Below are 26,556 nucleotides of genomic sequence, written 5' to 3' on the forward strand. Positions count from 1 at the left end.
GAAATTAAAAGAAGAGAACAGAAAGAAGATGGAAAAAAAAAGAGACCAAAAGGGATCAATATGATTACAAAAATAAAATGCCCAGACATTAAGGGCCGAATTCTGTATAGGATGCCCAGTCTCAGAAGCCGCCTAAGCGGCTTTACAGAATTGCACCCGGGCATCCTATAGTATAGAGAATCACGCCTGTCCATGATAACCCAATTCTCTAACTGGCATCCATGTCACAGGCACCAATTAGAAAATCAGGTTGCCGCTGAACTTACCATGGCAAGATATGTTTTGTGGCAACCCGTTTTCTCCCCTCCCCCCATAGACTACCAGCAGGAGGGAACCCCCCCGAACATCGCCAGCAACTGCCAGAAACCCCCCCACCCCAAACATCACCGGCAGGAGGGATGCCCAGTTCCTCCTGCTGGACGATCCCACCTCTCCAAACATTGCTAGCCCCCGCCCCCCCCCGAAGGTCAACAGCAGGAGGAATGCCCCATCCCTCCTGCCAGAACCCTCTCCACCCCCCTTGAACATTGCGGGCATCCCCCCCCCCCAGCCCACCCCCTGGACCCCATCAGCCCCCCCAGAACCCCTCTACCTTAAAATGCTGGCCGGCAAGAGTCATCCTTCCTGCCGCCAGCCGGCTGGCCCACCTTCTCATGAATGGGATGCACTAGAAGTGGCCTAAGATTCTGATTGGCCAGATCCCTTTGGACAGTTCTGAGCATATAACAAGAATGACCCTTACACCAACATCAGAAGAGATGGCTCAAGGGAGATAATAGAGGTCTATAAAATACTGAGTGGAATGGAATGGGTAGATATGAATCACTTGTTTATACTTTCCAAAAATATTAAGACTAGGGAACATGGAATGAAGCTACTATGTAGATTTATAACAAACTGGAGAAAATATTTCTTCAATCAATGAATAATTAAACTCTGAAATTTGTTGCCAGAGAATGTGGTGAAAGCAGTTAGCTTAACATGGTTTTATAAAGGTTTGGATAATTTCCTAAAAGATAAGCTCATAAGCCATTATTAAGATGGATTCGGAAAAATCCACTTTTTTATTCCTAGGAAAATCTGTTTTGCTTTTTGGGATCTTGCCTAGGTACTTGTGACCTGGGTTGGCCACTGTTGGAAACAGAATACTGAGCTTTATAGATTTTTGGTCTGTCCCAGTATGGCATACTTTGACTCACACTGGCTCCCAATTCAAGCAAGAATACTATTTAAATTCTATTGTCTATTATTTAAATCCATAAATGGTGACAGCCCAGCCTACTTGAACAACCGCCTTAATCCAAACTACCACAACCAGACACAGGAGAACCCAGACACCATTCACATACCCTCCAATCAGAGACATCAAACGGAAAATACTGTACGATGGCCTTCTAGCCACACAGGCAGCAAAACTAGACCACCAACTCTCCAATCTACTAATCGCGACCCCAGACTTCAAAACTTTCAGAAAAGAAATAAAAACCCTGCTATTCAAGAAATCCATGAAGACTAACTAACACCATATGAAACATTTCAATCCTCTGAAGCAACCCGCTCTACTCTGTAACACCTCTATACATGTCCAGAAATCCTCTTCTGTAATCCGCAAGGTAATGGCAGAATAAAAATCACTAATGTAATGTAATGTTTGGCAACTCTTATGTTCTTATGTAATTATATCCAAAAATAGAAGCAAAGGAAAAAAACATCTACATTACATTAGAAGTAAAAAAAAACCAACCCTACTTTACCAAAGTAATTATTATTTATTTAAAATGTTTACATTCTGTAAATAACTCCCCCCTCCCCCCACTTTTTATGAAAGGATTTTTTATCGTAGGCTGCTACAGTAAAATCTCCAGCGCTCATGAACATCGGAGCTTTTACCACTACGGCTTGCAATTAAAAAAACTCTAACACAGCTTCTTAAAAGGGGAAAATTATATTGGCCTGAGCAGACTACAAAAAAATCCATAATCAAAAAACAATATCAAGGTTGACAACCAAATCAATCAATGTAAACCTAAACGAAATACAAAAAAAAAATGTGTTTAAACTAAAGTTAAAATAACTTACTGTCATTATTTCAAGAAGAGAGACCCAGAAGCTAGGGATCACCTTCCTGAGGTTTTGCCAAGCCAAGGGAGCCCCAGCAAGGCCTCCTCCAGGTCAGAGAACTCCCAAATTACCAGCCCTATCCTAGTAGACCAGCAATATTTAATTGGTCACAAGAAAGTGTCACCCTTTCCTCCTTTTCTGCCGTCAGTCATTTCAGAATATAGAAACATAGAAACATAGAAGATGACGGCAGATAAGGGCCATAGCCCATCAGGTCTGCCCACTCTACTGACCCACCCCTACTATCCTAGGGATCCCACTCCTGGTGACAGGTTCCCTTGGCTTAACCCTCTAAGGGATCCCACATGGGCATCCCATTTGCTCTTAAATTCTTGCACGCTCTTTGCCTCGATCACCTGCACCGGGAGCTCGTTCCAAGGATCAACCACTCTCTCAGTGAAGAAATATTTCCTGGTGTCGTCATGAAATTTCCCGCCCCTGAGTTTGAGCGGATGCCCCCTTGTGGCTGAGGGTCCTTTGAGAAAGAGAATCTCTTGGCAATGGTTCAGTTGTTGCTGCAGCACAGAGTGCCCTGGCAAGGTGTGGCACAGGATCTAGAGTCCTTTCAGAATATCCAAACAGGCAAAATGTGTTATCTTCCCACTGAAATCAATAGGCTTTAAAACTTTACTTCACTTAAGGGATGGGATCTGATGTAACCACAGAAAGGTCAAAGCAGTTTACATATTATATCCAAGTATTTGTTTTGTCCTGGGGCAATGGAGATTTACGTGACTTGCCCAGAGTCACAAGGAGCTGCAGTGGGAAGCAAACCCAGTTCACAATCTATACAGGAATTTCAAGAGAAAAAAAAATCTTATTGATTATTAAAATACTCTCTATTTACTCTTCTTCTTATTTTTAATGTAGTCTTAGGGCTCCTTTTATAAAGATGCGCTAGAGTTTTTAGCGCACGCACTGGATTAGTGCGCACTACCCGAAAAACTACCGCCTGCTCAAGAGGAGGCGGTAGCGGCTAGCGCACGTGGCATTTTAGCGCACGCTATTTCGTGCGTTAAGGCCCTAACACACCTTTGTAAAAGGAGCCCTTAATGTAAGTGAAAAAACATGATAATTTTCTTATACCAGAGCTAGTAATCTTCATCTTCCCAGGCAAATAAGACTCGCGAGAACTGATGGTAGCCATTCAGGAAGCGGCGCAGGACCTGTCAGGAGTGAGAAAAGCTCGCATCTGTCTTGTGCGCCACTCTGCCGCAAGAGATGAGGACTCAGAGGCAGCCATCCAGTGAGGGAGGGGCAGCAGTGCAGAAAGCTCCTGCCGATTTAACGCTGGACCGCCAGAATTAAAAAAAGGTACGGGGGGGGGGCCTGCCTGCCTGTCTGCCCTGTGCCCTGTCCCAGCCTACCACTAGACCACCAGAGGGGGAACAGGGTACAGGGCAGGGTGGTGGGACAGGGTTCAGAATTTTTTTTCTTGGTTTTTCCTCCTCTACAGGTAGGTGCGTCTTATGGTCAGGTGCAAAAAAAATGTGGTAATTCAAGATTCACCTTAACACATTAAATCTGGAAATGCTTAATATTAGTGCAGCAGTATACTTCCAATTTAGCAAATCTTTTATGCACTACAATGTTTGCTACATGAGAATCACAGCACCCAAAAAAAAATCTGCACTAAACCATCAATAAACTGCTCTGCTAGGCTTAGCACACTGCCAGAATCTGACTTGCCAAAATCATGTCTCAGTAACTTACAAGCTCTGACTGATAGATATGACAATAAAATGCAAGAAAACTGCAGAGCTTAAAAGCCTGTAGGATTAAATGATTTATCTTTTACATTGGAGTTTTACAGTACCCTTGTTTCTGACTTACCTGTAGACTGCTCTCTGTGCAACATTGTAACTGGCCCTGATCTGGAGGCTATTTATGTTTGCTAGGACAATCATCAGCTTGTCCCGATCGATAGCCCTTTTGTTACTGAAGTCGATGAAGCTCTCTGGTACAAGCTTCACCTCATTGGTATGTTCCTCATAGGGCTGTAACAGCAGCCCCTCAGATCTTGTACTTAACACATGTCCATTGCCCTAAAATGATGAAATACAAATATCAGTTGTAAGACTGCAAAGCTACACAAACTTCCTAATGTTTGTAGCCTAGAAGATTTTGTATAGCCACTTGGCCTCCTAGCCTCTGAACGGCCTACTACTAGGTTTCCATGAGGAAACAGCTTATATCTCCTTCCGAAAGCAATTGAAATCAATTCTGTTTCATAAACACTATGGGTCCCTAAATGATCACTCTCAATAGTTTACGAGCAAACACATCTTACTAACTGCAATCTCTCCTCTGGCTATGTCTCCAATTCTTAAGTAACCTCTACATCTCTGTTCCTCATATGTTAATTATTCCCCACACCTTTTCTCATCTCTTCCCCTATTATGTATTATATTATTCCCTTACCTTTCTTCTTTCCTCCAATGGATTGAATAATGTAACTTTTATCTCCAATGTAACTGTTTCTGTAACCCTAATTTCTAATGTATTAGCATTGTAAAGCGCGTAATACATTACATTACATTAGTGACTTCTATTCCGCTTGTACCTTGCAGTTCTAAGCAGTATATCAAATGTAATAAATCCAATCCAATCCAATTGGAGTAATTCTATCGTAGAACGCCTAGGGGGTGCTTATTCTATAGCAAAAAGTAGGCAGCTACTTTCCTTTACAGAATACTCGTGTAACCAGGTGTATGGGCATGTATGCAGTTAGATGCAAACATTTTATGTCAGTCTTAGAGCTGGCATAAGTACTTGTACTAAAAATGCCAGATACCCAGAGACTTCAGCACTTAGAACCCAAGCACAGTACCGGGTAGAGTTTGGATTCTTGCCCAGAAATAGCTAAGATGAAAAAATTTAAATTGAATCAGGTTGGGCAGACTGGATGGACCATTCGGGTCGTTATCTGCCATCATCTACTATGTTACTAAGTATAAGCATATAACATATACTATGTTACATGTGTGAATGTGAGACCTAGTCACATTCCACCCAGATTGTGCCTATATGTGTGTGTATACCTCTATAACAGTGTATCGCAAACTGTGTGCCGCAGCAAGATTCTAGGTGTGCCGCGAGACACCTTTGAGGAGAGGCACTGGCTGACTATCTACAGGGCATGTCTGTCGCAGCTGAGAGCCACAGCCGTCACTGGCACTTCTCCTCCTCTCTGTACCCCACCCCACACTCCCACTGGTGTACCAATTTCATTCATCTTCAGCCATAAGGGCTAAGGGGTGGTAGACAAGTGGGTCTAGTAGGTTTTGGGGGAGTTTTAGAGGGGTATATGATGAGATGTACTTCTGGCACCCTTTATGTGAAATTCACAGCAGTGCCCTCTAAGGCACAGTTCTTCAACCGCCGGTCCGCGGACCGGTGCTGGTCCGCAGAAAATTCCTGCCGGTCCGCGCAGATGGACGCCGTTAAATTTCCTGCCCCAGTGGTGTTCGGAAATCTTCTGTTCCTCCCAGCCTCGGGCAATCAAGACAGGCTGCCGACGTTGGGAATTCCCTCTGCGAGTCTCGCCTATGCGGAAACAGGAAGTTGAAACAAAATAGGCGGGACTCAGAGAGGAAAGATCCCAATATCGGCAGCCTGTCTTGATCGCTGCCCCTGCCGAGTCGCCGAAGAGGGCCGCGGGGAAAGTGCAGGCAGAGAGGAGATGGTCAGCGTGCACGGGGAGGTCAGCGTGTCAATTGGGGCCATCAGCAGCGTTTATGCTGAGAGTCTGCCCACATGCAGAATGCGGCTCGTCTTGGGCGGCAGGGCCTGCGGTGCAAAGCTGTTTTTGCTGGCTTGGGGGGGGTCGCGAATGTGCAGGGCACAGCAGGAGTAAGATCATGGGGAGCCTTCAACAATGGCTGTCTCCTCTCTTAGCAGCTCTGTACTTACCAGGGCAGTGATTCACTTTGGCAACTTCCCCTTTCCTCAGAGGCGGCAACGGACCCAAGGCTGCCTAAGGAAATCACTGCTGCAGGCAAGTACTGAGAGCTGCTGGAAGGCGAGGAAGCCACTGTTGGAGGCTGGGAAGCTGATGGATAAAGGGAGAGCTGCTACTGCACCTGGAGGGAGGTAGAAAGAGAGATGCTGCTGGGAGGGGAAGAGGGAAAGGGATGGGAAGAGAGCTACTGTTGGATAGGGGGGAGGAGGGAAGGGAGAAGGAAACAACTGGCAGTGTGATTAGAGGAGGGAAAGGGGAGAGACAGGAATGAGAAAGTAGAGAGAGATTGATGCTGGAAAGGGGGTCAGCAGAGAAATGAGAGAGGGATAAAGATGCTAGATCTGGTGTAGGAGAGATAAAAATGAAGAAAGCAGTGAAGCTGGAATGAATGATATAAAAAGGAGAGAGGAGGCACAGGCTGGATGGAAAGGGGAAAGGGGCATAGAAAGAAGTCAGATACATATGGAAGGGGGAGAGGCCAGACAGTGGATGGAACGGGCAGACGCTGGAAGGAAGAGTGGAAAGAAGATGAAAGCAGAGACCACAAAAGGTAGAAAAAAATAATTTTCTTTCTATTTTGTCATTACAATATATCAGATTTGAAATATATATCCTGCTAGAGACATAACTGGGGACTGTAAAGCCTAACACTATTCCTATCATGTGTAACTGCAGTATTCTGTTAGCATGATATTTCTGTGTAGCATTCTGTAATAATTTGGTTTGTTCAGTTTTCTTGATAGTAGAGGGGATATATGTGAAGGGGAGGGGAGACAGGGGTTTTGTTGGTCCTTGCTCTGAATATTTATATTTATAAAATGACAATTGTACAGAATATTGTTTCTTTTTATACTTTAATAAAATACGTTCAATATAAAATCATAACTGAGGCTTGTGCAGATGGGATCAGATGGTTTGTGGGGACCGAGCTTGCGGAGACGGGGCGAAAATGTGTTTTTTATTTTGGTCTTAGTAGTTTGCCTGTCCACAAAATAATTATTTTATTTCTGCCGGTCCACGGGTGTAAAAAGGTTGAAGAACACTGCTCTAAGGTGTTCTGTTGGTATGTCTATGTGGACAGTACATCACAATTATGGCCACTCCCATGACCAAATGGTCTGGATTTGGACGTTTTCAACTTGGACATTTCTGTAGCAGAAAATGGGGTATAAAGTTAGGTGACCTAAGACATCCTGGCGGCTAAAATTTCCAAGTAGGCAATTTCCCCCCCCCAAAAAAAAAAAAATTGGGGATGGCTTTTGAAAATGGACATATCTGTGCTTCCAACATTGGATGTTTAGCAGAAAACATCCAAATCAGACCTTTTCGAAAATGGCCCTCCATATTTACTACATTTCTGTGGCACTTATTGTGCACAATATGCACAAATGCACAAATCCAGATGTAGAATTGTGCTGCTAATCATCTCATGGATTATTAACAATATGGAAGCTCCTTTGCTTCAGATGCTAAAATGTTTCAATTTTTCCACTAATAGAGATATTTACGATCAGCAAAGAAATTGAAAAAAAAAAAAAGGCTACCTGAATAATTACATCCACATTGGAGACTAATTCACTGTCTGCGCTTTCCACTGAAATATCATAAGACACAGTGTAGTTCAAATATCCACCAAAGGCTGTCAGCTGCAATCAAGCAAAATTAGAAGAGGAAAATAAAATCAGGAAGAGGCATCTAGAAACATAGAAAGATCTCTGCAAGTTCATGTTTCATGCAAGGTGCAATGGGCCACAGCATACTATACAATATGACTAAAACTGTTGAAGGCCCTGGGCATAAACAAGCAGTTGGTAGTGAGTTTCATTTTAGCCAATATGCTAATTTCTGTATATTACAATGGGACAAAATTGACTCAAATGAATTATCACAAAGTGGAACCGAATGAAAAAAATAGTGACAAATAAGCAAAAGGATTTTCTCCATATGCCTTTAGCAATCATACACATGATTCAGACACAGAGGGCCAAATTCTATAAGCATCCCGATTGTAGGCGGCCAACTGCTGCCTAACCAGCCAATCGGGATGCACGTTTTCAAAAAAACAAACAAACTCCCGAGGCAGGCCAACCACAATCGTGATGCCATTTATGGAATTTGGCCCTCTATGTCTGAATGTCTGGGTTTTTGGAGCCAACGAAAACCTTCAGTTAGATATGATATTCTTCAATCAACCAGATATGGTGAACTGCATAAAGACAGAACTGAATTTTATGCAATCCTATATAGGCGGTTACTTTTGCCGGTTAAATGCCGAATAGCGGCACTTAACCAGCCAAGTGCTGACTGTTTCCAGAATGCCCCCAAAATAGTCATTTGGGTGCTAACCGGACATTTCCAGTGGAACTATCCAGTTAAGTGAAGTTTATCCCCGAACAACTAGTGATTTAACCAGCCAGGAGCTATTTCTGGCTGGTTAAATTGCTTTGGATATTGACTCTGCCATAGCTTTTGCAGTAGTTATCGAAAATCTCATTTGACGTTCTCAATCAAGTTTTGAACTGAAAGTACAGCTCGTAGGTAAAGCCAGTTAGGTAAATTCAAATGGTCTATATCTCCAGTTAATACACTGTGCCCACAAAATGTACTGTACATGCACAGGTTGACAAAGAATTTTGGAAATGTACCTTATTCCCAAGGTATGCATTTGGTGCTGTCCAGTAATACGTAGACTTCAGATCTTTCCTAGCCTCTGTGTTATTAATGCTATTTTGGTCAAGGTCATAATGGGGTTGGATTCTGGTAGCACCATACTGATCAGTGATAAGCCAGCCATTATTATCTGATACCTACAGGAGGTAAATAGAGAAAATCTCAATTACAGATTGCTTACAACACTAACAAAGGCATACGTTCAAGTTCAATCTAATTGCATTTTGATGTAAAATTTAATTATCGAAGTTTATGAATAGTTGTTTTGAGCCAACACTTGGGATGGGCAGCCAGAAATTGTTTGTGTCGGGTTTTTTTTTTTTCATTCTGGAGTGAATATCATTACAAGTGTGCATGCTCCTTAAAGAATACAAATTATATGCAAAGTGGGTGCACTCAATAAAAAGCAATCAATAAGGGGAAATTATATATATGGCATTGAATGTTTGGCACTATTTCTGCCCCTTCTTTTAGCTACAGTGATGAAATGTGGCATCACTATATGAGTTATGGGTACTGCGCCTACCTGTCGAAAAAAAAGCAGGTAAACCCACATATATTAAGAATTCCTCGTACAGCTGTACAATTAGATTACGCGCAACTGGAAAAATTGGGATCGTCTTAGCTTTACGTTCTGGAAGGGCAAATTTATGTTTATTGAATAAATATGAAAAAAAAAATACTGATTTGTCAGGGAACACAAAATTTTTTTTATTAATTTGGGGCCCATTGATGTCTTTTGTAGAATTATTATAGTTTTAATTTTGTTTGATGTAATAATTGCACATCCGGGGGGGGGGGGAGATATATGTTTAAATGATCTTCTGATTTATGATTTTTTTCTAGAGGGATGGGAAGGGAGGGGGGTTTTACTTATTAAGGGTTTATGAGCTGTGTCTAAATGTTTATAAGTGCTTAATTCTCAGATTTATGAGAAGTATGTTATATTGCACTTTTGTAAGAACTGAAAATTTAATAAAGATTTAAAAAAAAAAAAAAAAAAAAGAATTCCTCAACCTCTGTCAGTCAGAGATAGGGAGTGACCTTAGCAGAAATGCTGAACCATGAACAAAATTTGCTAAAAAGAAAATTAAACCAACTACTACTGTAGTCCTTTTTTCAAATAAATCGGTATTACAAACAAACAAGTTAGGAATTTGGTTAAATTTAAACATTTATTACGTAATTTGATTGCATGTTCATGTACAGTATTATACCTGACTTCTATGCCAAAACAGACTGTCACAGACACCCGAGACGCCAAAACAGAAGCATTCAGTGCAGCCTTGAGGATTCCTCTCTTGCAGATTGTAAAATCCTGGCTTGCAGTGGTCGCAGTTTTCACCCTCAACATTTTCCTGAAGCGTAAACAGATCATATTAACTCTGTTCTAAAGACACAACACTGGTACAACCCTTTCATAAAACGTTGACAAGAAAACAAAAAAAGTTGGCAGACTGATCACCCATGAAAAAATAAATTAGGCAAAGGGTGACTGATTTATGTATTTTAAAAAAATCTCTATTGATTTTATTAAGCATATAAAAAGTGCAACAATTATACATTCAAAAATTCAATAAACAGCACTTACATACTTGCAAATTACTGAAATAATTTACCCATCCCTCCCCCCCTTCCTGGATGTGTGTGGAAACCAGTGAAAATAAGATTTATTTCGATACGTCGGCATTCAGAACCCTGGTCCAATCCCTCGTACTAAGTCAACTTGACTACTGTAACATCGCCTACTTAGCCATTTCCCAAAAAAATATGCGACGTGTACAACTAATGCAAAATGCAGCGGTCAGATTAATCTTCGGACTAAAGAAATTCGATCATGTATCACCCTACTACCGGCAGTTACATTGGCTACCGATGGAAGCACGCATAAAGTTTAAATTCGTCTGCTTCTGTTTTAAAGCACTAAACGGACTTGCCCCTAAATACATAATTGACCTTTTCTCCTTCTCTGCCAACAGACACAAGAGAAGCTCTCATTCCTACTTCGTTTCCCCCCCAGTTAGAGGTTGTAAACTGAAAAAACACCATGAACACCTTCTTTCACATCAAGCAGCATTGTGGGGTAAAGACCTAGATCAACTGCTTTCGCCCACTACTTATGAGGAATTCAGAAAACGTCTAAAAACTCAACTGTTCCTAAAGTATCTAGACAACTGATCCACTCATCTTCTTTCTCCTTCTATTAATCTCTTTCTCCTCAACAACGCATTTCCGGTCCTATTAACTCTCCTCTTCCCCCCTCTTAAATTCAGTCAATTTGTACCTCGCTTAATCTATTGCAAACCGCAAAGAACTTAACGGTATTGCGGTATATAAACTGTTATTATTATTATTATTATTTATTTGTTTGTTCAATTTTCTATACCGTTCTCCCAAGGGAGCTCAGCACAGTTTACATGGATTTTATTCAGGTACTGAAAGGATCACAATCTATCTAATGTACCTGGGGCAATGGGGGGATTAAGTGAATTGCCCAGGGTCACAAGGAGCAGCATGGGATTGCCAAAGATATGAACTTCTACTGTAAGCAGAAAATGGCCCTAAAAAAACACACCCAATACACATTTGTGAAGTCTTAGTTGAGTTTAGCAATATAAATAACACTCAGTTTACACTTACTCTGCAAAAACACGGATCCACGCAGGGGTCATCATTGATGCTACCTGCTAGACTGCAGTTGCACTGTGTGCAGTAGGGGTAACCCCGGTATCCAAACTGACAGCTATCACATTTTTCTCCGGTGTATTCCTCTTTGCACTGGCATTGACCCGGAAGGACGCCTAGAATTACGAAAATCCACACGGATCAAATCAGTGATTTCCCTTTTCTAGCTAATGCTGTTAGGTGTACAGATTGAAACTAACAACATCTATGTAACAGAGACCATATCAGCAAATTTGCAGCAGTGTTCAGAATAAGAAGAAGTGCTTTTATTGCAGATGACAGCAGGCTCAAGTAAACACATTTGCAAAGACCAAAAACACCATCATCAATCCGTGGAAAAATCATCGGAAAAAAAGTAACTGTTTTGACAACAAAGCAAATGAAGCTTACAAAAGGTAACTCTAATAACATTTCTAATATGAGGTTTCATTGATACTTAGATTACATATTTCAGCTAGTATTTGCAGTAACATAGTAAATGACGGCAGATAAAGATCTGAACGATCCATCCAGTCTGCCCATAAGTTATACCCATTCAAAAATACATGATTAAATTAACTTGTCTCTTATTTGATATTTCTGGGCCACAGACTGTAAAGTCTGGTATTGTCCAAGGTTCCAAATGCTGAAGTTGCCGTCCAAGCTCATTCCAGCCTATCCAACCATCCTGTTGTTTGCATGTTATCTACCACAAAGTCTGGCTAGTAACATCCTCATGTTCCAAATTAGTGGAGTTCCCATTGATGCCCTCCCCAGCCCATCCTACATCGAATCACCATATATGGGACACAGAATACACATTTTTGTGGATATCTTTTGTTTCATGAGAAAATCAAGGAAAATATTTTGTTGTTTACCTGCAATTATATCGCTTTCTTTTCCAGAGATAAATAAAAAAAAGAGATGTTTACCAAACTGTAAGTGCAAGGGTAAATCAGGAACTTTTATTTAAACGTTTGTTTGCTGAAAAGAACAAGCCATGTTACAAAAGAAACATCAACATTTTGTCATTTATATACCCGGCATCCCATATCCCCTTTCCTTCCCTTCCAGTCCCCCTCCCCCCTTCTTACTGAAAAGAATACAGTAAACTTTCAGGCTTAGTGTTGTGTTGTTAGGTGCCATCGAATCATGTTCAAGTCTTAGTGACTAAATGAACTACAGATCTTAAAAAGAAATCTGTTTTGTGCTAGTCCGGAAAGGTCCTCCAGCATCATCCCCATGGTTGTTTTCAATGTGTCCAGCCATATGATAGCAGGTCATCCTCGCCTGGTTCCTTCGATGTTCCCAAACATGATGCCCTTCTACAGTGATCTCTCTCTCTCTCTCTCTCTTCTGATGATGTAACCAAAATAACATAGAAACATGACGGCAGATAAAGGCCAAATGGCCCTTCTAGTCTGCCCATTCGCAGTAACCATTATCTCTTTCTCTCTTTGAGAGATTTCACATGTCTAACCCAGGCCCTCTTGAATTCAGACACAGTCTCTGTTTCTACCACCTCTTCTGGGAGACTGTTCCATGCATCTACCACCCTTTCTGAAAAAAAGTATTTCCTCAGATTACACCGGAGCCTATCACCTCTTAACTTCATCCTGTGCCCTCTCATTGCAGTTTCCTTTCAAATGAAAGAGACTCGACTCATGCACATAGGTATTTAAACATCTCTATCATATCTCCCCTCTCCCGCCTTTCCTCCAAAGTATACAGATTGAGATCTTTAAGTCTGTCCCCATACGCCTTATCACGAAGACCACATACCATTTTAGTAGCCTTCCTCTGGACTGACTCCATCCTTTTAATATCTTTTTGAAGGTGCCTCCAGAATTGTACACAATATTCTAAATGAGGTCTCACCAGAGTCTTATACAGAGGCATCAATACCTCCTTTTTCCTACTGGCCATACCTTGTAACTTCATCATTTGGGCTTTGAGTGACATAGCCGTTTTGATCTCTTCCAGAATCGATTTGTTAGTTCTTCTGGTGGTCCACAGCACACCTAAAATCCTTCTCCAGCACCAAAGCTCAAATGAGTCAATCTTCTTTCTGTTTTGTTTCCGTAGTATCCAGTTTTTGCATCTGTAACTGACCACTGAGAAAATGAGTGTGTGGACAAGTCTGATCTTTGTTTGGAGTGTTACCTTCTTGCCTTTGAATACTTTGTCGAAAGCCTTCATTGAAGAGCTACCAAGTGCTATTCTACGGAGTATTTCCTCCCTGCTAGTTTACAAAAGGCTTAGCCAAACCCAAAAGTACCTCAAATGGTTAAGAGTCATACTGTAGTGTTGATAATTATTCAAAATCCAGCTACATACCTGCCCTAGGTGATATCACTGTCCACAACAGTTCCTAAATTTGCTGAAATTTCCTCCACTTAGTAGGATGATTCCAGCCAGACTTATGGTGTTCCATAACCAATGCAATATATAATAAATTTCATTACTAGGTCCAAGAAGGCACAATGTCACTAAGCCATTGCACCAAAATGGCTTTCCTAGTGTAAGAGAATATGTTTGATTTTATTTGGTTTTGATTAGGGCTCCTTTAACAAAGCCGCACCAGTGTTTTTAGCACCTACCACAGCGGTAGGAACTCTGATGCTCATAGGAATTCTATGAGCATCAGGAATTCTACGAGCATCAGAGATCTTACCACTGCGGCCTGTGCTCAAAAAGGTAGCGTGGCTTTGTAAAGGAGGGGGTTAATGCCTTAAATTTTTAACACATGCTAAAATATTTAATCATGATTAATACAGCAGGGAGTAGGCTGGCTATTCCAGACCCAGAAAGAAGAAGATGCTGAGAAAGCCATAGGCTACCTCTTCTCCCTCCCCATGAAGCATTTGGTCTTACCTCATTCCACAGAGCTGCATCACCAGCATTGCATGGCCAGCCTGATGTGATCCTTGAGCATCTGTGCATGCTCATGACCGGCTAGCTGAACTGCTTCCATCCTCTTCAAAACAAGAAGTTCGGTGGGGGTGGAAACTGGCCTGCCCTGAGGATGCACAGATGCTCTAGGCCCGGGGTGGGGTAGGCAATTCCGGTCTTCAAGAGCCACAGGCAGGTCAGGTTTTCAGGACATCCACAATGAATATATATGAGATGGACTTGCACGCACTGCCTCCTTGAGATACAAATCTATCTCATGCATATTTATTGTGGATATCCTGAAAACCTGACCTGTGACTTTAGAGGACCGGAATTCCCTACCCCTGCTCTATGGTTTATGGTTTATTAAACTTGTTATACCACTCGTTTATTTTACTGGTCCAAGCGATTTACAAAATATAATAAAAATAAAACAAATATAAAAAGGAAATCTATTATTAGATAGTATAGACCTAATCCATATAAACAGCAGACATACTAAGGAACATTCACTCTTACAAAAAACATGCATTGGGCGGGGCGTGTGATGCTGGTGATGCAGCTCCTAGAGTCACTACCGCATGGCTGCCTTGATGCTGGTTCTTGTAGTTTTTCTCAACCTGGATCACCCAGCATGGAGAACTCACCCTGGGAAAGCCCCCCTGCATTTGTTTGCCTGCTCTGTTACTACTACTAATAAAGAGAGGGCAGACCTGTTGCATATTGCATTTATGGGTGACATATTTCTTATATGGGATGGAACAAAGAAGAGAAATAGTGCCCATAGAGGAGATAAGAGAGGGAAAGATGTTGGATCAGGAGGCAGAGATGGGCATGGCATTTTTTAATTGCACGATAGTGATTAAAACATTTCAGTGTTGAAACAATTTTATTAAAGAAGATGAAAAACAGAACACAAGTACAAGAAGTACATCACCAAACAGTCCCCATACCCGTCCCCCAGCCCTCTCCCCCCTCTTCCACCAGCAACTTCTAAATTAGGGGAAATCCCAGCACCGTCAAGCCCTACAAACTCAATACAATCTGGGAATCTGTGTTCTGATAATTCCCGATTGCTACCAGAAGAACAGGTCCAAGGATCAGCCCCCCCCCCCAACCACCCATACTACCCGACACACCCATCCTCTAAAACAACCCCCCAAACCTCCCCCCCCCAATGAACAATCAAAAACATATCCCATCCTACAGGACCATGAAAGCTAACAGGGAAAGAAACCACACAAAGATCAGCGCCTTGAAGCTCCCTCCACCCTGGGGGGTCCCCCACCAACATCCTGCCCACTCCCCAAACCCCTGATTAAAACATTTTCAACACATGATGGTGCAGCCCTAGTTTTGATGTAACAGCATCATAATAATCAAACAAGTGAACAGAAAGTTGCATAAATCAGACACTTAATTTCAGCTCACTAGTAAAGCTTCTTTTTCTTTTCAGATTATTTGAAGATATCTACCTAATCACAGTGTGGAAACAATTCGGCAGCCTTATAACAAATGAATGAAATTTGATATAGATGTAAAAAAAAAAAAAAAAAAAAAAAACCGGTCTAGTAATACTATTTGTTAAAGTGTTTTCTTACCTAGCTTCTGGTTAGCCTGCTTATCATCCCTAACACAAATGAGGCTGAGGGATCCAAATGGATCACAATCACAAGGAAGGCATGGGTTATCCTCATAAGGAGAAATCTACAAGAGAAAAATATTATATTTATATAAAGTTTAACAGCAGGGCTAATTTTTCACCAACTTACCATAAAACCTGTAATGGAAATATGTACTACTATGATTTATCATTTCTATAGCTCTGAATGATATATGCAGCACTGTACATTTTAACATTCAGTAGACTCCTTATAATTATGACAGGGATTGCCATTCAAATGATTACTAAGAATTGTCAAAACTGGGACAGGCTAATTTTTTCCTTTTGGTGGGAAACTTTATGTCTATGTTATAAATATGAAAAAAATGAATTCAGAAATATTGGGTCATAATAAACTATTTAAAATATGAGGTCCATTAACAAATTTTGTTAACTCTTATTAGTTGTATAATGCCTTTATTTCCTATTTGATTTGCGCACACATCCAGGTAGGGTGGGAGGGAGGGGGGGAAATAAATTTTGTATTATTCTTTGATCAAATGTAGTGCTGTTCACTTAAGGCTCCTTTTACCAATGTGCGCTACGGGGGTTAGCGCGTCGGACATGTCATCACGCGCTAACCCCCACGGCAGCCTAAAATCCTAATGCCTCGTCAATGGAGGCGTTAGGTACTAGCGCGGCAGGCGGTTTAACGTGCGGTATTCCGCATGTTAAACTGCTACCGCGCCTTTGTAAAAGGACCCCTTAGTATAATAAATACAAGACAAGATACGATCTTTGCAGTTACAGCGCCCAGAATATGGAATTCCTTACCATCATTTATTAAGGAAGAAAAATCACTAAGTAAATTTAAAGGACTGTTAAAATGCTGGTTGTACAAGGATGCTTTTGAGACCTAATTATCGGAGTCTCTATTGATCCCATTCGTTGCTTAAATTGACTCATCCTCTGTTTTAGGCTCTGAGAAATTGAATTAAAAGATTTAAAAAAAAAAAAAAGAGTTCTTAATTTTCTATTATATTTTTATCAATACTTTTAAAATTTCTTACCCTTCATTTGTATCTTCCTTTTATGTATCCTTTACTATACTTATTGTAGTTCTCCCTACTTCCCTTATGTATTGGTACGTCATGTACGTCTTTGTTGGTTTTAGTTAATAATTAAGACCCTGTTTTAATTGTAAATCACTTTAAATTAATGATATTGCGATACATCATAATTTTAATAAAACTTGAAACTTGTATGTAAAATTTATTGCACTTTGTACTCGAATTAAAAATCAATAAAGAATTTTTTTTAAAAAATACAAACGTTCAGTAGACGGTCCCTGCTCTGAAGAGCTTACAATCTAGCCTTCAGAATGTGCACCAAAGTTAATTCATTTTTGCTTTAAAAGGTTGAAAGGTAGGAAAAGAGAATTACAACTGCACAACATGCATGCTCAAAATTGGTGGACTACCATTAATTAAGACTCTCTCTGGCTTGATGTTTTTGACTCCTTAATGAAAATGAGGCCTTTACACTCATGCTTCTCAGGACTAACAAAAAATGCTTTCAAATTCAATCAAAGCGTGTCGGCTTGAACGTGATGGCCATCGCTACATTTCTTTATCTTTCGTGGCACCTTTTATGCAACATCACATTAGATCTCTTTAGTTGGGCAACAAAAAAGACTCAAAATACTGCATAAAAGAACTAATACGAGAGGAAGCAGGGCTGAAGTTTCTGAAGCACAACCAAATAGCAGAACAATTCAAATTAAAAAAAAAAAATGAAATGAAAAGATGCAGCAGTGAAAAGTTACCAAGCACCAAGTTTCATTGGTTGGCTGGCTTTCTTCCCAGCACACAAAATCATGCCCCCTGCTGCCAGACTCATCTTTGGCAGAAGGGAGAACAGCTTGAAAGGAGGGAGAGAAGGGAAGGAATAATTATAATTTTCTATCATGAATATTTTTAGACTTACATTCAAAATATGTTGCACTTTTTAAGACATAAGATGAGTGTTTCCACTCTGTTGAATGTCATTCTATTTTAAAGAGAAAATACTGAGGGGTTTTTCCCTGCTTTCACTAAAGTTATGACAGCTTTAGAGACTGTTATATGTTCTCTTAGGCTTCCACGGCTGGTATAATGATTATAGTAGGCTTCCGGGTCTTGCCGCGTCTGTGTAGAAAGAACCGATGTTTCAGCCATCATGCTGTGACTTTCTTCAGGGTACCCTGGTCAAAGCCACAGCATGATGGCTGAAACGTCGGTTCTTTCTACACAGACACGGCAAGACCCGGAAACCTATTACAATTAGGGCTCCTTTTACAAAGCCGCGCTAGGGCTTTAATGCGCGGAATAGCGCACGCTAAATTGCTGCATGTGCCAGCCGCTACCGCCTCCTTTGGAAGCAGGCGGTAGATTTCCGGCTAGCGTGCGCTAATCCGGTGCGTGCGTTAAAACCGCTAGCGCAGCTTTGGAAAAGGAGCCCTTAGAGACTGTTATTTTAGTTTTGAACTGGTAGATTTGAATTTTGCTGTGGCATTTTTGGGTCTCTTTCCTCCCATCCATAAACAGGGCCCAGTTTTCAATATACCCCAAATAATTCTTATATTCTTATCTCTGCTATACTGAATTTCAATTGTTTTCTTGAGTCCAATGATCCGATTTTTGCAGTTTGTTCTGTGGAAGATTACACTCATCAGCAAACTGGGGCCCATAAACCATTTTGGACTGAATTCTATTTATTGTGCCTAAAACACTGGCACTGGAAAAAACCACTATTTTGTAAACCACGCTTAAAATTAGGCCCAGTTTATAGAAAAGCACTTATACCTGAGAACTATGAGTAAATTTAGGTGGTGTAAATGCCTGCATCTAAATTTAGGTGTGGAGGCCTTAATTCTTTAATTGTGTGCCCAATATAAAAGAATGCCCCCGATCCACCCATGAGGCACCCATTTCCACACCCCCTTTTTGACTTTATACTATTTGTGAAAGGCAGTTTATTAAGAATAATAAACCATAACCATAAATTTAAGGGCTCCTTATACTAAGCTGCGATAGTGGTTTTAGCGTGCACTAAACGCGCGCTGCATTGCCGCACACGTTAGAGCTTAACACCAGCATTGAGCTGGGCTTTAATTCTAGCCACGTAGCACGGGTTCAGTGCACGCTAAAATCCTGCGTGCGCTAAAACCACTATCGCAGCTTAGTAAAAGGAGCCCTAAGTGTAGACCAACAAAGAAAAATGGGGAGACCCAATGATCCACAGTGAAAACAATCCATCGATGAAAACAAAAACAAAAACTGTGGAGATAATTTATTAAACACTGACATATTAAACTGTGGAGATAATTTATTAAACACTGACATATAAAAAAATGAAAATTCAATTTAAAAAGTACAATGATAAAAAATACTGTGATAAAAATGCAACCGGACCCTACACGGTCCGTGTTTCGGCGAAGACGCCTTCCTCAGGGGTCCAATGGTTTGCAACCTCACATATAAAGAATTGGACTGAAAACAGTCTATTGTCTTTAAACATGTGAGCAAAGAACACCGCAGACAAGCTGAAGTAGCAAAAAAAATGCTAGGAAGGACAATAGACAATAGACTGTTTTCAGTCCAATTCTTTATATGTGAGTTTGCAAACCATTGGATTCCTGAGGAAGGCGTGTTTGCCGAAACACGGACAGTGTAGGGTCCGGTTGGATTTTTATCACAGTATTTTTTATCATTGTACTTTTTTAATTGAATTTTCATGGTTTTATATGTCAGTATTTAATAAATTATCTCCAGAACATCTGTATCCACAGTTTTTGTTTTTGTTTGCCCTAAGTGTAGATCCTGTGCGTAAAGTTACATGCATAACATGATTATAATTAACACCAATAACAGATTGTTAAAATGCCAGTTACTGGCACTAATCAGCTTATTGTTTAATTAAATTCCACATGTAATTTTTAGCTCTTTTTATAGAAATAGGGTGTTTCTGTGTATAAATAGCATTTCATGTTTGGGAAATAGATTTAGAAAATATGCAAATACACAAATTCGCACTTTTATGTGGACTGTGCCTATCTGTTTGCAGCAGTTATACCTGGGGATGTGCATTCGTGGAAACATCCAGTACAGGACCTAATTGTGTGTGTTCATTACTTCCTAAGGAATATTAACACATACACCTCACTCTTGCACTACAACGTTATGTCAGAACAGAGAAAAAATACCTCAAAAACCTCAGTGTCTGTCAATTATACAAGACACCTTAAACGGGGTTGGAGCATACCATCATTGGTAAAAAAAAAACAACAAAAAAAAACCCCTCTATAAGAACATAAGCAGTGCCTCTGCTTGGTCAGACCAGAGGTCCATCTTGCCCAGTAGTCCACTCACACGGCGGCCCATCAGGTCCAGGACCTGTATAGTGATCCTCTATCTATACCCTTCTATCCCTTTTTTCTTCAGGAATTCATCCAATCCCTTCTTGAACCCCGATACCGTACCCTGTCCTATCACACCCTCTGGAAGCGCATTCCAGGCATCCACCACCCTTTGGGTGAAGAAGAACTTCCTAGCATTGGTTCTGAATCTGTCCCCTCTTAAATTTTCCGTATGTCCTCTCGTTCTTGTAGTTTCTGAAAGTTTGAAGAATCTGTCCCTCTCCACTTTCTCTATGCCCTTCATGATCTTGTAAGTCTCTATCATGTCCCCTCTAAGTCTCCGCTTTTCCAGGGAAAAGAGCCCCAGTTTCTCCAATCTCTCAGCATATGAAAGGTTTTCCATACCTTTTATCAATTGCGTCGCTCTTTTCTGAACCCTCTCGAGTATCGCCATATCCTTCTTAAGGTACGGCGACCAATATTGGACACAGTACTCCAGATGTGGGTGCACCATTGTCCGATACAAAGGCAGGATGACCTCCTTCGATCTGGTTGTAATGCCTTTCTTGATAATACCTAGCATTCTATTTGCCTTCTTAGAGGCCGCTGCGCACTGTGCCAGCGTCTTCATTGTGTTGTCCACTATTACCCCAAGTCCTTTTCTTGGGTACTTTCACCCATTACCAACCCTCCCATCGTATAGCTGTACTTCAGGTTTCTATTCCCTACATGCAAGACTTTATATTTCTCTATATTAAACTTCATCTGCCATCTCATCGCCCACTCTTCTAGTTTATTCAGGTCCTCGCAGTCCTCTTTAGTCCCAACTCCACTAAATAGTTTGGTGTCGTCTGCAAATTTTATTACTTCGCACTTCGTCCTTGTTTCTAGATTGTTTATAAATACATTGAACAGCAGCGGCCCGAGTACCAACCACTGCGGAACACCGCTCATGACCCTCCTCCAGTCAGAGTAGTAGCCCTTCACTCTTACTCTTTGCTTCCTACCCGCCAACCAATTTTTGATCCATCTATGTACGTTTCCTTCCACCCCATGGTTCTTCAGTTTCCATAGTAGGCGTTCATGGGGTACCTTGTCAAAGTTTCTTTAATTATTCTTTTATAATTCTTATTTTGTTCTTCTCAATAGTTGCTTGATTTAATTTATTATTTTGCATTTTTTCTTTAAAAATCTGCTTGTAAACACAGAACCAGCTAATACTTGACGGAGCTTGGTCAAAACAGACTGAAAAATGTTTTAGCATCTAGCAAAAACAAAGAAAAGACTGCAGAGCAGAACGTACAAGGTGCAGGAATCTTTATTAAAAGCCTGTATAAAAATGCAGTCCACAAAATACGGCTCTTTTATACACGGGATGCGGACTCGACACAGTCTGTGTTTCGAAGAAACACTCTTTCCTCAGGGGTCCGGGGTATCTGATGCATCACAACTGAAAGTTGCAGTATTCACACTGTGGGCTCCTTTTACTAAGCTGCGCTAGCAGTTTTAGCGTGCACTGCAATGCCGCGCACGCTAACGCCTCCATAGAGCTGGCGTTAGTTTTTCCGCATAGCGCAGGGGGCAGCACGCGCTACCACAGCTTAGTAAAAGGAGCCAGCCTGGAAGGAGAACTTCTTGCCTTCGATTCACAAATTTTCAGTTCAAAGATTTTATTGATTTTAATATACAGCAAGAACAGGAAATGTTAAGAAGGCAAGATGTAAATAAGCTGCACAAAACAAGGAATCTCAAAATGTTGACGAACAATACGATACAGCAGATTGAACCATGCCTATCCAACAAGAGTATTCTGTACCCAATATTTCCCACTAATAACCAACTATGAATAAGGTAGTATCTATCATAATCTAAGAGAGTTAGCCTCAGTAATGGAGCCTACGCGTAGCCATTCAATGACTGGGGAATTCAGCGTAGCTATACTTGCTCCTTTAATCTCCAATCATTGGAGATTAAAGGAGCAAGTATAGCTACGCTTAATTCCCCAGTCATTGAATGGCTACGCGTAGGCTCCATTACTGAGGCTAACTCTCTTAGATTATGATAGATACTACCTTATTCATAGTTGGTTATTAGTGGGAAATATTGGGTACAGAATACGATTTATATGTTTTCCCATTGGGGATCTCTATCTAGTGTATCCAACAAGAGCGTCAGCACAATCTGCAGCCAACATTTGGGCACAGTATTCAAAGCACCAAGAGACACCGGAGCCAGATCCCATATCTTCTTTCAGCTGGGAAACCGTCGCTTTAACCTTTTCACCGAAAAGACTATCATCCAAGCAGGGAGCCTCTGCTAATCTTCCATGCAGGTCTTCCCGGAGATCAGACGCTTGCAACCACGCTGAGCGTCTGGATGCTATAGCGACTGCTGCAGTTCTAGATTGCATCATAGGCATCGTAATTGGTCTTGATGAGAGGATATGTAGATTCCTGTAGGGCAACTAGAAGATTTGAGAATGGTTCATAGACAAAACTGCCGAAGACAAAGACGCGCGCCGACAACTGAGTGCAAGACAAAAGCGCGCGCCGAAGAAAAAGAGTGTTTTTAGGGGCTACGACGGGGGGTTTTGTTGGAGAATCCCCCCCCCCACTTTACTTAATACAGATCGCGGCGGCGTTGTGGGGGGTTTGGGGGGTTGTAACCGCCCTCATTATACTGTAAACTTAATTGTTTCCCTGTTTTTTAGGGAAAAAGTGAAGTTTTCAGTAAAATGGGGGGGGGGGTTTACAACCCCCCAAACCGCCCACAACGCGGCGCGATCTGTATAAAGTGTGTGGAGAGTTCCCCCCCACCCATCCCGTCGGAGCCCTTTAAAACAGTCATTTTCTTCGGCATGCGCCTCCGCATTGCGCTCAGTTGTCTGCGCGCGCCTTTGTCCCGGCACGCTTTTGACCTGACACCCTTGCAACCCATGGAATCAAGAAGGCGAAGGTCTTTACCTGGGGGTGCAAGATAAAGGTCCCCTTGAGACTTTAGCTTTCTTGCTAGCTGACTCCGACACCATTGATTGATGAGGCAGATGAGGCATGTCGTGACCAGCTTTATGAACTTTATATTTAGTAACACAACATAGTCCAAACGTTTCGACGCTGTGGACACCAAAAAAGGTTTTTGCCAATTTTCTAATTGAAGGTCCTGCAAAACTTGATGTACTGGTTAGGCGACAAACCCTTTCGCTGGAGTCATACAAGATTGTAGAATAGCTTGAAAATTTTGATTATTTTATACTACAACGGTGTGCTCCACATGACTCTCTATATGTGACACATCGGATACCCCGGACCCCTGCGGAAGGAGTGTTTCTCCAAAACATGGACCTTGTTAGGTCCGCATTCCATGGATAAGAGAGCTGTTTTTTTTATGGATTACAATTTTATATAGACTTTTAATAAAGATTCCTGCACCTTGTATGTTCTACTCTGCAGTCCTTTCTTTGTTTTTGGTGTTCGCCTTTTACTGCAGACCCGTTGGATTTCTCTTTGTTTTAGCATCTAGCAAGAAACTTAAATCTAAGCACTAGATATTTTAGTCTCCGCACAGCACAGATATTTAATTCTTTGGAAACAACATTTTTCCATGTTGTTCTTAACCAAAGCGACTGGATAAAAAATCCAATCGGGGCCTTCGGCCCCTTCCAATGCATCCCAAGATGCCCTGTAGGCAGGAGGGAGTGAGGTTCCCACCTGCCGTTTGCTCTTCCAAAGGTACGGGAGGATTCCAGGGATGTGGGAGGGGAGCTCAGGAATGTTGGGAGGATTTGGGGGAGGGCACAGATGTCAGGGGACATATGGGATATCAGGGGGGATGTGAGGGGGGAGATACAGGATATCAGCGGGATGTCGGGATGTGAGGGGGAGGTACAGGATATCAGGCATATGTTGGGGATGTCAGGGGAGTGGTGTAGTGCTCCGTGGTTCAACTGATCCTGGCATGGGGAATCCCCTGCAGCTGAGCCACCAGGAATTCCCCAAAGCTAGCTCAGCTGATGGGGATTCCTTCTGCTACAATCAGCTGATGGTAAGCCTTTTTTTTTTGTTCGTTCTTTGGGTGGTGGGAGGGGGGTCGTGACCACTGGGGGAGTAATGGGAGGGGGGTCATGCCTTAAATCCTTCAGTGGTCTTCTTGTCAATGTGGGCACCTTTGTGGAACTTAGACGCAACTCAAACAGGTTTAACTGCCGGCATCTAAGTTCCCTCTAGGAGAGTTTGGATTATGGATGGGGTACGTCCAGATTGAAACCTGCCCAATTCCCGCCCATATCACACCTCCCAATACACCCCTTTGCTCTCTGGGTGCACAGCAGCTCAGATGTGCTACTGCACGTCCAGAAAGTTGGCTTTGGTTATCAGCACCTAGACATCCCTGCTATTAGGACACCCAAGTGCTAATATAGGCTGGCTTTTGGATGTTTTAAATTTGTAATTATGAGCCCCATAGTGTATTACAAGTTGGAGGAGTTAGCTTCAAAAAAGTGGGCTTTGAGCCTGGATTTGAATGCCACCAGAGATGGAGCCTGGCGTAATGATTCAGGCATGCGGCGCAGCATGGCAGAAGGAGCAGAGATGGGAGGTGGCAGTAGAGGATAAAGATACAGACAAGAGAGACTTATCCAAAGAATTGAGTTCCTGGGATGGGGTATAGAGAGAGATAAGAGAGGAAGCCGCAGAGTGAATACACTTGTAGGTCAGTCAGAGGAGATTAATTTTTTTTTAAAAGCCTCTTACTTTGTGTGGTCGGTAGTATCCTTCCGTGCAGGTTTCACAATTGATTCCCGTGGTGTGCTGGGTACAGTTTATACAAACTCCTCCACCAATAAACTGATCTTGGATATTCAAACTCATATGGTGATCCGCTATGGTTTGGTTATAGTAACAGTCGTCCGCTTTGTTATGACAGTTGCACTCTAAAAGATTTAAAAGAATAACAGACTTTTTATATATATTTTTTTTAATACCATTTTTTTTTCTGCTTTTCTGTGAAATATGTCCACATGAGATTCAACATAAAGTATCTGTGAAAGTTACATGTTGGGAAACAATATTGAGTTCTTTCAATAGCATTCCATCAAGTGACACAGATGCTATCTGTCAAAAATAAAAGCACAAAATTATAGTGGACTCGCAGCCAGAGTTAAAGACTCCTGACCAGCATATGAGACAGGCTGATTGGCTTGTGCTGGCAAATATCTCCAGTACAATGTGCATATAGTGCTCCCCCGGTCATTAACAGTATTTTCCGACTGCGAATGACCGGGCAGGAGAGGGCAGCCGGAGAGGCAAGAGAGGGCAGCCAGAGCGCCGGCAAGTGGAGGAAATCACTCACAGTATGCTCTAACCGCCTCTTCCTGTACTAAAGTCGGGCCTCACCAATCAGGAGCTGCGTGTCAAAGCAGCTCCTGATTGGTGAGGCCCGACTTTAGTACATGAAGAGGCAGTCGGAGCATACTGCGAGTGATTTCCTTCACTCGTCGGCGCTCCAGCTGCCCTCTCCTGTCTCCCCTGCTACAAAACATATTTGCAGTTTTTCAACATTCGCGGGGGTTCCTGAAATGGAACCCCCGTGAATATCGGTGGTGTACTGTATATATGTCAGTACAGTTTGAATTGTTCCACTGGTTTATAAAGAAACAATATTGTTTAAGATAGCCCAAAATGAAAGTGTACTCCAGTCTATACTACAAGGATATTTCATTCTTTCTGAGTGGAGAAGAGTAGAAGACATTATCTCTGGGTAAGTATACATTATTTTGCTCTGAGTTCTGATAGGTTTGGGGAGAAAAGCTAAATTGTAAGTTCCCTTCTATAGACAGTTTCGATTTTAAAAGAGCAAATTTTTTCTTAGCTAGTCTCCACAGAATAATAGCCTTTTATAGTTCTACAGTTTTGTAAGCTTGAACCTTCTGCCAGACAGAGTAGGGTCCGGTTTAGTCTCCATTCCCTCCCACCCTCCCCTCTCACGCCCATCCCTATCTCATTTCTTTACTTATAGTCTTTATTTATTGTCAATTATTCTAATTAGGACAAGAGAACTCTTTTCTACATATTCTTATTGTATTTCATTACCTGCTAAGAAACAAACACTAAATAAAGCATATAATATAATCCTAAGGTTCTCTGTACTAGTTTAATATATTCCTAGTAGCTTAATTAATTAATTAATCATCTCAATAATAAGATGCAGACAGTAGTCCAGCAGCAAAAGGGGTGTTATCCATTTTTTTGCACT

General features: G+C 41.6%; 1 protein-coding gene across 2 annotated transcripts in view; it reads right to left on the reverse strand.

Annotated features, from left to right (window-relative positions):
* Positions 1-26,556, reverse strand: part of LAMA1 (laminin subunit alpha 1) — a 412,090-nt gene that overhangs the window by 268,996 nt on the left and 116,538 nt on the right. For both annotated transcript variants that reach the window (XR_004538373.1, XM_033934013.1), the window contains exons 8-14: positions 25,056-25,234; positions 15,910-16,015; positions 11,393-11,553; positions 9,970-10,110; positions 8,728-8,889; positions 7,627-7,728; positions 3,955-4,166 (exon numbers count right to left, since the gene is read on the reverse strand). Coding sequence is in view for 1 of the 2 variants with exons in the window: in XM_033934013.1 (XP_033789904.1) it covers positions 3,955-4,166; positions 7,627-7,728; positions 8,728-8,889; positions 9,970-10,110; positions 11,393-11,553; positions 15,910-16,015; positions 25,056-25,234 (1,063 nt within the window). In the remaining variant the exon portion in view is untranslated. The remainder of the gene's footprint in view (positions 1-3,954; positions 4,167-7,626; positions 7,729-8,727; positions 8,890-9,969; positions 10,111-11,392; positions 11,554-15,909; positions 16,016-25,055; positions 25,235-26,556) is intronic.

Source organism: Geotrypetes seraphini, chromosome 2 (genome assembly GCF_902459505.1).
Source record: "Geotrypetes seraphini chromosome 2, aGeoSer1.1, whole genome shotgun sequence".
NCBI lineage: Eukaryota > Metazoa > Chordata > Amphibia > Gymnophiona > Dermophiidae > Geotrypetes > Geotrypetes seraphini.